General features: G+C 37.3%; 1 protein-coding gene across 1 annotated transcript in view; it reads left to right on the forward strand.

Annotated features, from left to right (window-relative positions):
• Positions 1 to 14,639, forward strand: part of Gtf2f2 (general transcription factor IIF, polypeptide 2, 30kDa) — a 152,040-nt gene that overhangs the window by 82,153 nt on the left and 55,248 nt on the right. The window contains exon 5 of the mRNA XM_005409084.2: positions 7,692 to 7,773. Coding sequence (XP_005409141.1) covers positions 7,692 to 7,773 — 82 coding nt within the window. The remainder of the gene's footprint in view (positions 1 to 7,691; positions 7,774 to 14,639) is intronic.

Here is a 14,639-nt window from a genome sequence, read left to right on the forward strand (position 1 = left end):
ACCTGACTTGTCCTTGTTGCCCAGGATTGCTTTTGCTATTCTGGGTCTCTTCTGGTTCCAGATGAATTTAAGGCATGTTTTCTCAAGATCTGTGAGGTATGCTAATGGTAGTTTAATGGGAATTGCATTGAATCTGTACAGCAGTTTTGGGAGTGGCCATTTTCACAGTGTTGGTTCTTCCTATCCATGAGCAAGAACTATTTTTCCAACTACTGAAATCTTCTTCGATCTTTTTTTTCAGAGTGCTGTAGTTTTCATTGAATAGATCTTTTACTTCTTTTGTTAGATTGATTCTTAAATCTTTCAATTTCTTGGATGTTATTGTGAAAGGTATGGTTTCCTTAATTTCTCTCTCAGTCTGTTTGTTTTTTTGTGTATAGGAATGCTATCAATTTTTGGGTGTTGACTTTGTATCCAGCTACACTGCTGAATTTGTTGATTAATTCAAGGAGTCTTCTTGTGGAGTTTTTCGGGTCTTCCATTTAAAGTATTATGTCATCTGCAAATAGTGATAGTCTTACTTCTTCCTTTCCTATCCTTATTCCTTTTATTTCTCTCTCTTGTCGAATTGCTCTGGCTAGTGGTTGCAGAACTATATTGAAGAGGAGTGGTGGCAGCAGACATCCTTATCTTGTTCCCGAACTTAAAGTAAAAGCTTTCAGTGTTTGTCCATTTAGAATGATGCTGGCTGTTGGATTGTCATAGATGGCTTTGATCAGGTTAAGGTAAAGACCATCTATTCCTATTTTCTGTAGAGTTTTTATCGTGAGTGCATGTTGGACTGTATCAAAAGCTTTTTCTGCATCTATTGAGATGATCATGTGGTTTTTGTCTTTGGCTCCACTGATATGGCATATAACATTTATAGATTTGCAAATATTGAACCAACCCTGCATTCCTGGAATGAATCCAACTTGGTTGTGATGTATGATTTTCTTGATAATTTGCTGCATTCTATTTGCTAGTATCTTATTGAATATCTTTGCATCTATATTGGTTAGGGAGATTGGTCTGTAGTTCTCTTCCTTGGTTGGGTCTTTCTCTGGTTTTGAAGAGTTTGAGGAGTGTTGGTATTAAATCTTCTCTGAATTTCTTGTAAAATTCTGCTGTGAATCCATCAGGGCCTGGGTTTTTCTTTGTCAGGAGGTTTTTAATCACGTTTTCAGTCTCATTAATTGATACTGGGTTGTTCAGGAATTTGATATCTTCTTGACTCAACTTTAGTAATTTGTACATATCTAGGAATCTGTCCATTTCTTCTGAGTTTTCTATCCTATGGGAGTAAAGATTTTCAAAGTACATGTTAATGATCATCTGAATTTCTGTGGAATCTATAGTAATTTCATCCTTTTCCTTCCTTACTGCATGAATCTGAGTTCTTTCCTTCCTTTTTTTGGATAAGGTTGGCTAGGAGTTTATAAATTTTATTTATTCTTTCAAAGAACCAACTCTTTGATTCATTTATTTTTTGGAGGGTTTTCTTTGTCTCAGTTGCATTAATTTCTCCCCTAATCTTTATAGTCTCTTCCCTTCTTTGGGCTTTGGGCCTGACTTGTTCTTCCTTTTCTAAAAGTTTAAAATGCAGCGTTAGGCTACTTGTTCTCTTTCTGTTTTCTGTATGTGTGAATTCACCACTATAAGTTTCCCTCTGAGGACTGCTTTCATTGCATCCCATAGATTCCGATAAGTTGTATTTATATTTTCATTTGTTTGTAGGTATTTTTTAATTTCATCTTTAATTTCTTCTGTGATCCATTGGTTGTTCAGGAGGTTGTTGTTTAATTTTCAAGTGTTTATGTAGTTTTTGGAGTTCCTTTTGTCATTAATTTCCAATTTCATTGCACTGTGTTCAGATAATATGCCCGGGATAGTTTCAGTTCTTTTGCATTTTGGAAGGTATGCTTTATGGGCTAGAATGTGGTCTGTTTTAGAGAAAGACCCATGTGCAGCTGAGAAAAATGTATATTCTGATGTTGTGGAGTGGAACACTGTATACATCTACTAAGTCCATTTGTTGGCAGCTTTGGTTCAGGTCTGTTATTCCCTTGCTGATTTTTTGTCCACTTGAGCTATCTCTTTGTGTCAATGGGGTTTGAGGTCCCCTGTTACAATAGTGTTATTGACTATATGGGTTTTCATGCCTGTTAAGATTTGTCTCATATAATTTGGAGCTCCAATATTTGGTGTATACATGTTTATGATTGTTATCCCATCCTCTCAATTTTCCCCTGACAAGTATGTAGTGACCTTCTTTATCTCTTTTGATTGTTGTCGGTTTGAAGTTTACATTGTCTGCAAACAGAGTAGCTACACCTACTTTTTTCTGGGTTCCTGTTGAATGGAGGATTGTTTTCTATCCTTTGACTTTTAGTCTATGGATTTCCTTTTGAGTGAAATGTGTTTCCTATATACAGCATATTGTTGGATTTTGTTTTTTAATCCACTCTGCCAGTCTGTTTCTTTTGACTGGAGAATTGAGACCATTTACATTTATAGTTATAACCAGTATGTGTTGATTTATCATTGTCATGTTATTTACTTGTGTTGGTGTCCTACTTTTTCTACCCGTTTACTTGCTTGGTCTGCTTGATGTTTCCTTTCTACTGTTGTTCTTGAAATTGTGGTCATATTTTTCTCTGTCTAGAATATCTTTTAGTACTCTTTGTAATGCTGGTTTGGCACTCATGAAGTTCTTCAATTGTTCTTTGTTGTGGAAATATTTAAGAAAGATTTTCTAGTATAGGTTACATAGGACTGGTTCTAATTGTACTCTATATTTTGTTCAGAATATCTGTCTCTTCCAGTAAACATGTCCTTCTAGAAGACAGTACTGTATCTTCAGTAAAGAAATTTTTTTTTGTAGTTCTGAGAATTAAACCTAGGTACTTCACACTGAGTGAGCTGCATTTTCAGTCTTGTCTGTCTGTCTGTCTTTCTGTCTTTCTTATTTATTTTGAGGTAGGGTCTTGTTGAGTTGCCTAGGTTAGGCTCAAATTTTGATCCTTCTGCCTCACCCTCCCAGAGTACTGGGATAACAGGTGTGCTTGCAACGCCTCAGAATCATCTTTGATTCCACAGTGCCTTGATTATGACCTTTGCATGATAGATATTTAGTTAATGTTAATGGAATGAATGAAGTAATTCACACTGAAGGGATGAATCATAAATGCATTCCGAATTAGCCAGTGTTCTGAATGTATGCACCAAATATCGGAGCTCCAAATTATATGAGACAAATCTTAACAGGCATGAAAACCCATATAATTAATAACACTGTTGTAACAGGGGACCTCAACACCCCATTGACACAAAGAGATAGCTCAAGTGGACAAAAATCAGCAAGGAAATAACAGAGCTGAACCAAAGCTGCAAACAAATGGACTTAGTAGATACATACAGAGCATTCCACCCCACAACATCAGAATACACATTTTTCTCAGCTCCACATGGGTCTTTCTCTAAAATAGACCACATTCTAACCCATAGAGCATACCTACCGAAATGCATCTCTTCTTAACCCTTAGGTACATCTCATGGATATATGATTGAACCATATCTGTTTCTAAGGGCAGTAATATGTTCCTGCAGTGTGGTAAACCTGGTACAAGTATGAGATGTTCATGTATATATTACATAATGAATAAGATCTGTCGCATGACTGTGCCACAATGCCTGGTATCCAGTAGGTGCATAGTAGGTGTTACATTTTATTTCCTCTTTCTCCTAGGTTTTTTAAAATTAGTATTAAGTTTATTGGCACAATTTAGATACGCATAATGATCATCTTCATCATAAGGAATTTGTACCTGTACATGATTTATCTTGATCCCCCTTTTTTCCCATTCCCCTCCCCTCCCTTCAGCCCTACTCCTCCCCCACTTATTTACAAAGCTTTGTTTCCATTTTATTCTTTTGTCATTTTTCTTCTTTTCCCTTCCTTACCACCACCACCACCCCCGTTTTCCTTCCCAGTTGAGCGTTTTCTTCCTATTTTATATGTCTTATTATACACTCTGGTCCTTATTTATACTTTTGGTTTCTCACACCAGAGAAACAATATGTAAATATTAATTTACATATGTGTGTTCTGTTTATTTTATTTAAGAGTGTGGTCTCAAAAGTCCATCCATTTCGCTGTAAATGTCTCAGGTTTATCTTTCTGCATGGCTGAGTAGTACTCCATTGTATAAAAAAATCTCTTTGTATCCATTCATTAGGCAATGGACATTGGGTTGTTTCCAAGATTTAGCTCTTACAAGCCATGCTGCTGTAAACATGGGTGTTCATCTATCCCTGTGGCATGATGTTTTTAATTCTTTCAGGAAGATACTAAGAAGGGGAATAGCTGGGTCATATGGAACCTCTAGTACTAGTTTTTTGAGGAATCATCACATTGATTTCCACAGTGGTTTGCACCAGTCTACATTCCCACCAACAGTGGAAAAGGGTTCCTTTTCTCCCACATCCCCACCAGGATTTGTTACTGGTTGATTTCTTGATAATAGCCATTCCTTCTGGGGTGAGATGGAATCTAAGTGTTGTTTTAATTTGTGCCTCTCTAATGACCAGTGATGTTGAACATTTTTTCACATATTTATTTGCCATTTCTGCTTCTTCTGAGAAGTATATATTCATCTCAGATGCCCAATTTTGGGGTGGGTCTTTAAATTTGGGTGGTTGATTTTTTTCAATTCTTTATTTTAAATAATTTACATTTTCTAGATATTAGTCCTTTGTCTGAAGGACAGCTGGCTCTGCAGCTTGTCTTTTCATTGTTGGTGATTTCTTTTGCTGTGCAAAAGTTTTTTAATAAGATGAGATCCCAGTTTTGATTCTTTAAAGTCTTTCCTGTGTGGTCTGGGTTTTGTTCATGAAGTCTTTGCCTATGCCAATGTCTTCAAGAGTTGTACCTATTCTGTCTTCCAGCAGATTTAGTGTTTCTGTTTTAGTATTTATATCTTTAATCCATTTCAATTTTAGTTTAGTACATAGTGATAGATATGGATCTAGTTTTAGTATTTAGCTATTGGAAAGCCAGTTTTCTAGCACCATTTATTAAAGAAGCTGTCTTTCTTTCAGGAAACTTGTTTGACTCCTTTGTCAAAGATAAGGTGGCTGAGTGTGTTTGGATTTGTTTCTGTCTTCTAATCTGTTTCATTGATCTTTACATCTTTTGGGGTTGGATTGGGTTTGGTTTGATTTGGTTTTGCCAATACCATTCTGTTTTTAATCATAGTAGCTCTGTAGCATAATTTCAAGTTAGGAATTGTGATGCCTCCAGCCTTGTCTTTGTTGATGAGAATTGTTTTTGCTATTCTATGCATGTTCTGGTTCCAAATGAATTTTAGGAATGTTTACTCTAGTTCTGTGAGGCATGCTAATGGTATTTTGATTGGGATTACATTAAACCCTTATAACAATTTTGGATTGTATTAAATCCTTACAACAATTTTTACTATATTGGTCCTCCTACCCAAGAGCAAGGGATATCTTTCCATTTTCTGATAGCTTCTTCGATCTCCTTTTTTCAGAGTGTTATAGTTTTCAGTGTAGAGATCTACGTCTTTTGTTAGATTGATTCTTTTTTTTTTTTTTGTATTCTTGAGCCAGGGTCTTGCTGTGCAGTTCAGGCTGGCCTTGAGCTCACTTTGTAGCCGAGGCTGGCCTCAAACTCGCAAAGATCCTCCTGCCTCAGCCTCCCGACTGCTGGGATTATAGGTGTGCACCACCATGCCTGGCTAGATTGATTCTTAAATATTTCATTTTTTAGATGTTATTGTCAAAGGGGTTGTTTCTCTAAGTTCTGTCTCAGTGACTTTGTTATTTGTGTACAGGAGTGCTATTGATTTTTGAGTGTTGATTTTGTAACCAGCTAAGTGACTTAATTTGGTTATTAAATCTAGAAGTTTTTTGGTGGAGTTTTTGTATCTTCTATGTAGAGTATCATATCATCTGCAAATAGTGGTAATTTAACTCTTTCCTATCTCTATTCCTTTTCTCTCTCTTGTCTAATTGCTCTGGCTAGTGTTTCTACAACTATATTGAATAGGAGTGGTGATAGTGGACATCTCTGTCTTGTTCCTGATTTTAGAGTGAAAGCTTTCAGTTTGGGGCCATTTAGTATGATGTTGGATGTTGGTTTGTCATAGATGGCTTATCAGATTGAGATAAACACCATCTATTCCAATTTTCTGTAGGATTTTTTTATCATGAATAAGTATTGGACTTTGTTGAATGCTTTTTCTGTGTCTGTTGAGGTGATCATGTGATTTTTGTCTTTTGCTGTGTTGATATGATGTATTATATTTATTGATTTGTGTATGTTGAGCCATCCCTGCATCCTTGGGATTAGTCCTCCTTGGTCATGGCGAATAATCTTTTTGACAGTTTGCTGCATTCTGTTTGCTGGTATCTTATTCAGGATTTTTTGCATCAATGTTCATTAGGGAGATTGGCCTGTAGTCTTCTTTTTTGGTTGGGTCTTCTGTTTTTTTGCTATCAAGGTAATAACTGCTTCCAGGAATGACTTTGGGAGTATTGCTTCCCTTTCAATTTCATTAAAGAGTTTAAGGAGTAATGGCATTAGATCTTTTCTAAATTTCTTGTAGAATTTATCAGTGACTCCATCAGGACCTGGGTTTTTCTTTGTTGGTAAGATTTCAATTACATTTTTTATTTCATTGACTGATATTGGGCTATATAGAATTTTTATATCTTCTTGATTCAACTTTGGTAATTTATACGTATCTAAGAATCTGTCCATTTCTTCTGTTTTCCATCTTAAGAGTACAGGTTCTCGAAGTAGGTATTGATGATCTTGGATTTCTGCAGGATCCATTGTGATTTCACCCTTTTCATTCAATGATTGCATGAATTTTTGAGACTTTTCTTTGATAAGATTGGCTAAGGGTTTATCAGTTTTATTCATCTTTCAAAGAATCAACTCTGTGATTCATTGATTCTTTATATTGTTTCCTTAGTCTCACTTGAATTAATTTCTGCTCTGTGTTTCTCCTAGGTTTTAAGTCAGAGTCACTATAAGAATTATTAATGGTAGGGAAAATTAACTTTCTGGTTTGGACAAATATTTATAGCAGATTCAATTTTGACACACTGAAATTTAACAATTCTCCTGGGAAACAAGTCAGAACAACTGACAGGCTGACCTGGTGCATACTATAACCTAGAAAATGATCTACTCAGTTTCAGGCTAGCTGTTATAGTCATAGGAAATTCTAGAATTTTATTTTATTTGTATAAACCCTCATGCTCATACCCACGCACCTTTGATTTAGTAGTTTAAATTTTAGCTGTGTTGTAAAAAGCTACTTATCTGCTAAAGATGATAGCCTCCATATCTGTCAAAAATTTTATATTTGATTTTATGCCCTTTTAAACCACTTTATTTAGAAAAGAGCAAAATGTGTAAAAGCTGTAATTGGAAAAGGGATGTAGCAACTAAAAAAATAAACCTGACAAGAGTCGAGTTTGCTAGTAGTCAAGAAAGTTCCTTTCTATTCTAACCAGTGATGTTGCTATAAACCTAACAGTATTCCTTTTGTTTCCTTGATTTTTATTCTTCATTATATTTGATTATCATATTACTATAGTTAATGTGCCACAATTGCAATCTTGAACTGATAAATGTTACCTTTTAGTACATTTGATATATTTGTTTCTTTCCATTCAAGATAAACTCTCATTGGAAGGAATAGTGGTTCAAAGAGCCGAGTGCCGACCTGCTGCCAGTGAAAATTACATGAGGCTAAAAAGGTTGGTGTTTTCTATTTTTAAAGTGCTACTCTTTAGAGATTGAGATACATGTTAGATTGCCGGTTGACCGTACAAAAACTATGGTTATTGTTGCAAGTGTTCGCTTCAAAGGAAGTTTGATCATTTGTAGGAAAACAAATGGACTTTGAGACCATAATGTTAAGTGAAATAAATCAGATACACAACCTTAAATATTGCATGTTTTTTCTTGTATAAGAAACCTAAACTGTAAATAAGGAGCAGCATAAAAGAGAGATAGGAAATAGAGCTTTTGCAAACACGAGAAGGACCAAGAGCTGGAGAGAACAGGGTATGGGAAAGAGGATGAAAAAGAATTACACTGTATTATGTACATGTGCAAGTTCCCCAGGAGGAATGTAATCATATTATTGCAAAAATTGTACTAATAAAAACTAAAAATTGAAAAAGAAAATAAAAACAAAGGATGTTTGGTATGTAAGAGTGCCTGGTTTGGGAAATTTTCAGAATCTAGGCTGTTTATTTGAAGTACTTTAAGCTATTGCTGTGTTAATATAGCCTGGATCAGAGTTTTTAGACTACCTTTTCTATTTGTTCTTATAAATTTTTATTTCCTAAACACATGTAGTAAGGCCTTTATACTATTCTATTTTCAAGGCCATAATTTTCCCGTAATAAATGCTTATCTATAAACCACTTGCTCTTTAGGTACCATGTCCATTTTAATTTAAGTCCTAGTTTGCAGTTGACCTAAAAGACTTGAAGTAGAAAGTACTTAAAATTGTAAGAATGCTACTAATGGTTGAACTACCGAAATAGTATTCGAAGTCATCTCACATATTTAGTTTATAGTTACTCAATGTTTTTTGATTTTATACTGTTATTGCTAAGGTAAAATTCAAAATTTTACAAAATTACATAAGACTAGTTTTCTCCAGAGAGCTTACAACTTTGAACCTGAAAACACACACACACACACGCACACACACAGGAAGGGTTATGTAAAGAATCTGTTTCCTGACATGACACTAGTGTGGAAAGGAGTAGAAATGTAGTGCTGTTGAATGTAAATGAAAAGGCAGATTTCTAGATGTAGGGTTCATTAAAGTAGAAATGTTTGAGAACAGAATTGGCAGGCCACACTGAAACAACAGTGAACAGAAAACTGTGGGCTTCCCAGGTAAATACAGCATGGGATTATAGCCTTTTTTCTGGTGATATGTGAAATGGTGGGTATTGAGTTAATGTATGTGAATGAGTTAATTGAGTGAGTTAGTATGTCTTTATTTGTAAGTATCAAAAAAAAATCCAGTGCAAATTGGCTTTAAAAATAAATGTGTTCCCTCACATCATGAATCCAGTGTTCTGGGCTTTAGCTTTGCCCTTGTCTAGAAATTCACAATGTCACCAGCACTCTACTTGTGTTTGTAATTTTCTTGGGTCTATCCTTGTATTGTATGGCTTGTATTGTATGGCTTGACTATCCCAGGCTGAATTTTCTCCTAGTAGATAGCTGTCTGCTGACTCCTGTCTCTTTATTCATATGGCTCCCTGGAAGTAAAAAGACCTTGTCCTCAGCCAGCCATAAACGGAACTCTTCACTTTCTTCTGTGGGCCAGTGTGGATTCTGAGACTATCCCTGGACAAGTAAATATGTCAATTAAGATGGGATTGCGTGGACTGGTTAAGGGTGCACCTGTGGAAAGGTTTTGGTAGTAGGGCCAGTTACATCTAGAGCAGGCATCTGCTGCTCAGGGAAGCAGTAGAGTGGATGTTGGGGAGGTCATCATCAGATCCATGCAACCCTGTTGTACCAGAAAACACCTTAGGGATAGAGGAAGCATTCTTGAGGGACAGTCACACCTTTGATTACTTCCCTTTCGGAAAGACCATTTTATTTGTAAAGATTTTTTAGAAAGCAATTCTGGATCTACAAAGATACCTTCATGATAGGGTCAGGTAGCTAAGGGGTTGGGCTCCGGAGTCAGATTGCCTAAGTTCAAAGGCCATGTTCCCACTTACTGGATATATGGTCTCTGGCAAAGCACATGATCTTTTTGTGCCTTCACGTCCTTATCTGTACAGTGGATTAAAGGTGTTTATCTCAGTGCTATGATAAAGATAAAATAATATTCTGAAATTGCAAGGTGTCTGGTACAGAGTATGTTCTCAATGTATGTTAACTGTTAGTCCCAGCACAATTACCTGTGTGAGAACTTTTACTCTGAAAACTTCTGGAAACATCCCCAACCCCATTCAGTGGGTCCTGTTTCTCACAATGGAGTTGTTTTGCACAGGGCACTTGTACATACTTTTCTTGAGGTAGATAATTTAATCAAGTTTAATTTGGAACTAGACCAGAAAGAGAACTAGAACTTAGAGATTTGAAGATTTTGTTATAGTCCAGGATAAAAATCCTCTTCAAAACAAAAATCTTGAAGAAGAGCACTGTCTGGATATTCTCCAGATCAGATGTGGGAACTGGTTTAACTGTCTTCGCATGGCCCATGAAGTCTGCTCTGTTCCCTGGCCGCAAGTTGCATGTGTATATCAGAAATTCATTTGTGTCTACTGTTTATAAATCTCCTATTGGATGTTTAGAACCTTTTTGTAAAGTATTTGTAAACAGTCTTATCCTCTCCTACAGTGATACTGTGGCTGGTGACTCTCCTGAGGTACTCAAAGGTATAATTTTTAAAATGTGGAGCTGTAAGTGATAGGTTTTTCCAGCGCAGAGAGAAGTAAAACAGAATAAAATGCCTTTATTGTGGACGTGGAAAGGCCACAGGAAAGAGAAAAACGTGGCCTCTGCCGATCTTTCGTGGGGTCCAAGGTTAAATAGCCCCAGGCTGGAGGCGAGGTTTAGGAGACGTACCACCTGACATGGCAGACCAGGATTGGGTGGGAGCGCAGGAAAAGGGAACAGGGTATTACAAAAAGGGAAGTAGGAAGTTGTTATTTGACTCAGTGGAAGAAGGGTGGGGCTTAGCACATGGCCTTTAGTGGCCTGGGCCATATTAGCTGGATGCCATGGTGACTCAGCACCATACCACATGACTTCCAGCGCCATATTGGCTTGGGTACCGTAGCAACTCAGCAGGAATTACAGTGGGGCAAGAACCCAATCAATAAGTTTTTTTTTTTTAATTAAACTTTTTTTTTTCTTTGAAACACCATGGAAAAGAAGTCATTCTGAAGAGCTAACCCAAGGAAAGGCTTTCTTTGCCATGAGGCTACCCCTGTTTTCACATCCTTTCCCCTCAAATTGCTCCTTTTTAATTACCCATTTACAGATAAAGAATGGTGTGAACAAAGCTGATGTCTTCATTCAAATGCAATAATTTATAATACAAAGTATATTTTAAGTAGCTATAATAAAATTGCAAAAATACTACTAGGCTAAAACTGCCACAGAAAGGCAGGATATTTTACACAGAATATTTTAAAAGACTAAAACAGGTCCTCAGAGGGAATGCTGTTCGGTATAGGGAGACTCAAGCGTAGAGATGCCTCCTTTCCCCCTTGCCTCTCCCATGGCCTTTGTGCTGGAGGCTGCTGCAGGAGCTAAAATTTTTTGATGAAATAAGGATTTTTAAATGAATATAAAAGCTATTGGAAAATTATACCAAAAAAGTAAAGCACTGGCATGAACAACAAAGGTATATTTATGTCCTTTTCTTCTTCAAGTAGTCTGATATTTTCACTTTAGTTAGGAGGAAAGGAGGAGTATTTTCTGAATCTGGATTTTGCTGCACCCCGAACATCTCTTGTCTTTGGAATTCTCTGTCTTCTGCTTATTCTGTGTTTCTTGTCTGGTAGCTTTCCTGAGATACACAAATGTGTTATTTTATACCCACATGTGTTCCAGGTTTTGGCCTCTTACTCTGCCACCATTCCAGCTCAGGTGTGTGCTGTGTCAACACCAGTCTCTTTCGCTCTACCCCAGCTCATCCTGTGTATTCATGTCTTGCTTTGTGGGGTTCTCTTTATTTGCTGTTTGCCAAACCCCTATTCGTTCCTCCAGATGGAACTCAAATATCAAATCTCCTCAACCATTTCTCTGCACACAGGATAAGCAGCATCTCCACCAAGCTTCTGATACACTTTTTTCTAGCAGGCCTCTGATTATATTTTGCTGTTTGTTTTACTTTTATTACTTTTGTTGGTCTCTACTAAATTGTAAGTTCATTGAGGTTTGGGACCATATTTTCATCTTTGTTCTGATAGCTTTCTGTTCAGTGCACACAAGTCCTGGGTAACAATGTTGGCATGTTGTAGCATTCCCATAAAGCCCTACCGCTTTGTTGGATAAAAATACTTCAGTACACAATTCCTCTTTGTTCACTCAGTTGCAAATCAAAGGAGCTAACCTGAGGCAAAACTGTGGAGTGTGGAGAGTTTGTCTTTGTTATCTGGCCATCTCCTTTTTTCACTTTTTCCCCCATAGCAGTATCTGTCTTTAGGCATTTACTTTTTATCCTACTCTGATTCTTTTTACTTGTAGATTTTGAATACATTTTAGGAATGGCATAAGTCAAACTAGGCAATTGCTTTTAAAGCTCTTATTACTAAGTGTGAAATAAAAGCATTACTTGTACAAAATATCTGCGCAGGCAGGTGGGCAAGGAAGAGAAGCAATTGAAATTATACCACTTATAAGTAGGGCCCAAATATAAAATTGAGTAGTGGTCTTAGTTTGCTGGTGGATTTGTCACTGGGACAGCCATTTTTGCTAGGTCCACATACATTTGTTAGAGATCTATGTTGAAAATTTTAAACTGACCATTAAAGACCGACAGTAGTGGTCAGGTTTCCTTGGGTGGAACTGCAGTCCTTGTTACCTAGTCAGTATGGTACAAAGTAGATGGGTTGCTCTTTCTTCAAGTGTCTTCACTTTTATGTGTTAGAAAATTATGGTAATTGATAGATTTTTGTTAAATAAGACATCACTGCCATCTACCAGAAAACAATTTTTAGCATGACTCTTTGTCCTTTGTGAACACGTTACCAGATTGTGGGAAGCTGGAGTCTCCTGAAGGTGGCTTTAGGTCCTTACTGTCCTGAGCAAAGACTTGATCATACAAGGTGTAGCAAAGTTTTATTTAAGGTCGGAGAAGGAACAGGCCCTGCAGACCAAGTTTGGGACAAGAAAAAGGAAGGAAAAGACACTCAATAGCATGAGGGTGGGCCACCATACAGGAGAGAACACAATAGCAAAAACTTAGTAGCGACTGTCCTTTTTGTGTCACCCACACCTCAGGCTGAGGTCGGGTCTAGGCTGACCTGTTGAAAACCTGCTGGAGTTTACAGGAGCATTACATCTACAGAGCTTTGGGAGCTGTTCTGTGCATATGTCCTGGGATTTTGTGATTAACAAGTTACTTCCCCAGTGAGCTTTGCCATGCTCTAATTCCCTGTCTCAAATATATATCATCCTGCACTGCATAACCAGCAAGCATTGAGAAGGAGCTCCAGGCCTGTTTATATTTCCTGTTTTTGTTTTTTTGGGTACCAGGAATTGAACTCACCACCTCACACTTGCCAGGCAGGCGCTGTGCCACTGAGCTATATCCCCACCCCAATTTAGCATGTTTTTCCTGACTTGTAGTCATTGAAATTTTCAGCCCTTGCTCTGTGATTCTCTGAGGTATTTCAAGATAAGGAAATGTTCCTTTGTTACAGAAAAAGGGTTCCCATTCAGTACATTCAGTCAGAAGGCTGCTGAACAATCTGGCATTGTTAAGTGATGTTAATCAAGTATCTCCCCCCAACACACTGTCTGTCTGTTTCTGTCTGGTACTGGAGGTTGAATCCAGGGCCTTCACACTAAGCTGCATCCCTCGTCTTTTTTTAAAATTTTGTGATGAGTGCTTACTAAATTGCTAAATGAGGCCAGGCTGGGTTGAATTTGTGACTCTACGGCCTCAGCCACCTAGAGTACTGGGATTACAAGTGTGTACCACCACACCCAGCAGTTAATCAAATCTTTAACCTGCTCTTAGGAGGAATTAATTTAGACTTTGAGATGAGCTGAATTTAAATATTCTTAGCAGTTCATTACAAGAAAACATAACTTATGTGCACTTACGTGCATAAATATATCTTGCACTGCTTGGAACTAATGTCATAGGATATACAGTACATTGTAAAGAAAACTTGAATTTTTAAAGCAGTCTTTCAGTTTAAAAGGAGAGATGATTTTTAAAAATTTAAGAAAGACTGCTTAGAGGAGATAATTTTCAAACTGAAGGTCAGTCAGCCTGTATGGTAGATCACTCATTCTTTTTTTTTTTTTTTGAGATAGGGTCTCACTATGCAGTGCAGTTCAGGCTGGCCTCAACTCATTATGTAGACCAGGCTGGCCTCAGACTCAAAGCATTCCTCCTGTCTCAGCCTCCTGAGTGCTAGGATTATAGGTGTGTGCCATCATACCAGGGCTGGATCACTTACTCTTAAATGGTTTCATATTATATGAATTAAATTCTTGTTTGGGGTGGGAACCTTATTTCTACTTTTGTAAGTAAGAAAATTGAATTGTATTGTAACATCTTAGAAGACGTGTACACTGCTCCGCACCACACCAGCTGCTTTGCCACAGCGCGCAATTCCCAGCTGTCCTAAACCAAGCATCAGTAAAGGAACTAGAGAAGTAGAGTTTAAAATAAAAGATGTATTTGAAGGTGAGAGGAAGAAGGAAGAGAGAGATGGCAGACACTACTCTGGATTAGTAGTGAGTATTCGAAAGTGAAATATTCGCAGATTTCTTGTCTGCAGCTCATTTCACTGAGTTACTTGTCCAGGGTAGGGTCCTGGAATCTGATTGGCTCCCTGGCTTGTCTTTCATCGTGACCTTGGATTTCTTCTGGTCTTGACTTTTCCCTGTTCTC

This window comes from Chinchilla lanigera, unplaced genomic scaffold (assembly GCF_000276665.1).
Source record: "Chinchilla lanigera isolate Chin_1 unplaced genomic scaffold, ChiLan1.0 scaffold00117, whole genome shotgun sequence".
Classification (NCBI taxonomy): domain Eukaryota; kingdom Metazoa; phylum Chordata; class Mammalia; order Rodentia; family Chinchillidae; genus Chinchilla; species Chinchilla lanigera.